We start from the raw sequence: 2,454 nt of genomic DNA on the forward strand, positions 1-2,454 counted from the left end.
AATCTCTACAGGAAGGAGTAGTGGTAACTTTACTGTTTAATGGCTTTTGCTTTAGAAAGTTTTTCAGAAGTACCCTGCATACTGTTTGCAATGGGTTTGTGCTATTAACTCTTCGCTCAGTGAACAGTTGTATGATACAGTCTCCTGGTAACTGACCAGTAGCTGTTTCTAACACTTACATTCAGAGTCATGAACAAAATCCCTCTGTGATATCCGTGCAAGTCTTTCCAAAAAGTCCGGAGAGACCAGAACCGCTTGTCTGTGTTTCAGCAAAGAGTAGAGCTGAGGTGCAGGAAAGAGCAGTGTAACAGTTTTTTATGTAATTTACCTCCATCACCTGTTAAAAAAGCATGGCTGAAGTAACTAGCACACTCATCTGGATATTAGTGTAAACCTAGTGTTTGTACTGTTCACCCATTTCCGATGCCAGCCTCTCCCTCATCCAGCTGAAGTAACTGTCCATGTTAGCTTGTAACTTACTAGATAATTACAATCCCTTTCATCGGGAGCAGATGCGGGTCCAGTGAGGATGAGGGGGAACTTGTAGGATGATCAAACTCTGGATTCAGTCAACATAGGCTGGGCAAAGCACTTCAGCTTCTCTTGGAGGGATTCTTGGGGTTAGAGTGTATCACTGGGAGCATTTGGTAAGGGAAAGTTAATAGATCTCAGTTCCAATCGAATTTACACACGTAAATCTGGAGTGATGCCGTTGTTGAATTGAGAACTAGACCTTGAAAATTTATCCCATGTGCTGCAAAGAAGCAGTGGCATAATTTGAACTCATAGGAGCAGAGAAAATAAAAAAATAAGGTATATAATGAGACAATGAACAACATTTATGAATAACTTAAATGCAGGACAGATAAACACAATGACCATTTTCACCATGCATGTGCCATATGTGTACACACATGTCATGATACAATGGGCCACACTTTGAAGTTGAGGGCCAGAAAGGGTGTCTGTGTGAATGTCATTATTGCAAACTCACATAGTGCTCAAATAGGCTGTGGAACTCTGATCCACTAGATATCAATGGGGCCAAGGGATTAGCAGGATTCAAAGAGGGACTGGATTTACACCACAAAATGTTTAACTAGTGGGTGCCTGGGGAAAGCTTTCTCTTGGAGCAGTTAATCTCATAGCTCCCTATTGCAGGGATTCTTCCATCTTCCCCTGACGCATGTGTAACTGGTTACTGAGCTAGAAGGACTGCAGATCTGATCCAGTCTGGCAGTGCCTATCTTCCTATTGGCATATCCTATTGGGGGTGTAAATCCAAATCTATGTTTTTTCTGATCTTCCTAGAGCTTCTGGGAATCCTAGATTTGCACTCAGAGCAGAAAGATGTCTTCTTAAATATCATCTACTTTCCTCTTATTTTCCCTTTCAGGAAGGAAAGTTCAAAACTTCTCGGACTTGCCCAGTACGGTATATCAGCTGTCAATGACATCAGATTCACACCTTCAGTGTTCCTTCTCACTGGAATACCTGGGCAGGAAGGCATCCATCTCTGGTTCTCTGTCCTCTTCTGCTTCAGGTATGCTATTTCCGTAGTTGGAAATCCAGTCATTCTGTTCATTGTAAAAACAGATCCAATCCTCCATGAGCCCATGTACATTTTCCTTTCCATCTTGGCCGTCACAGACCTTGGCTTATTGATAGCCACCATACCGACGATACTGGGCCTATTCTTTTTTAACTCTAGAGAGATCAGCCTTGATGCTTGTTTTGGCCAGATGTTCTTCAATATTTCCACTCCCTTATCTCCTGAAACGGTTCCAATTCTTTCTTGTCAATGTCCTCTCCCATTCCTACTGCCTGCAGCAGGACGTCATGAAGCTGGTTTGTTCGGACATCACAGTCAACAACATCTATGGCTTGTTTATTACAGTCATAATGGTGGAGTTGGACTCACTGCTCATTTTCCTCTCTTATGTGATGATCCTCAAAGCAGTGCTGAGCATCACGTCCCCCACAAAATGCTTTAGGGCCCTGAACACCTGCGTCTCCCACCTCTACGCTGTCCTGTTCTTCTACATGCCAGAGTTCAACCTGACTGTCATACACAGATTCTGGAAGAGCTCTTCTCCCTTGCTTCAAATTATCCTGGGCTACATCTTCCTGCTGGGTCCTTCTTTAATGAATCCAATCGTGTCCAGCATGAAAAGCAACCATCTTCGTGCCAGGATAATCAGGGTGTTTGTCAAGTAAAGAGTCAGTTCATCATCCAGCTCCAGAGCTGGTGACACAGGTCATGGCCACCTATTCCATCTTGGACCCTTAGAGATGAGGAAACAAGAGCTACTGATCTCCACTCTGTAGAGAGAGGCTTATACAGGGTCTTAGACCTGAAGCTTAGGGGGGCCATCCCCACCCCCAGTTGAGGGAGGACAGCACTCTGGGGAAAGGAGTCCAAGCCAGGCAGCAGCATTTACAAAGTCACTCTGT

General features: G+C 44.1%; 1 protein-coding gene across 1 annotated transcript; it reads left to right on the forward strand.

Moving 5' to 3' along the window:
- The first annotated feature begins 512 nt into the window (after positions 1 to 512).
- LOC116828560 (olfactory receptor 51G2-like) lies at positions 513 to 2,248 on the forward strand. The gene is given in 3 exon segments (XM_075067454.1): positions 513 to 523; positions 1,544 to 1,750; positions 1,752 to 2,248. Coding segments are annotated over 3 exon segments (684 nt in total). The 3' UTR covers positions 2,218 to 2,248.
- Positions 2,249 to 2,454: the final 206 nt, after the last annotated feature.

This window comes from Chelonoidis abingdonii, chromosome 1 (assembly GCF_003597395.2).
Source record: "Chelonoidis abingdonii isolate Lonesome George chromosome 1, CheloAbing_2.0, whole genome shotgun sequence".
NCBI lineage: Eukaryota > Metazoa > Chordata > Testudines > Testudinidae > Chelonoidis > Chelonoidis abingdonii.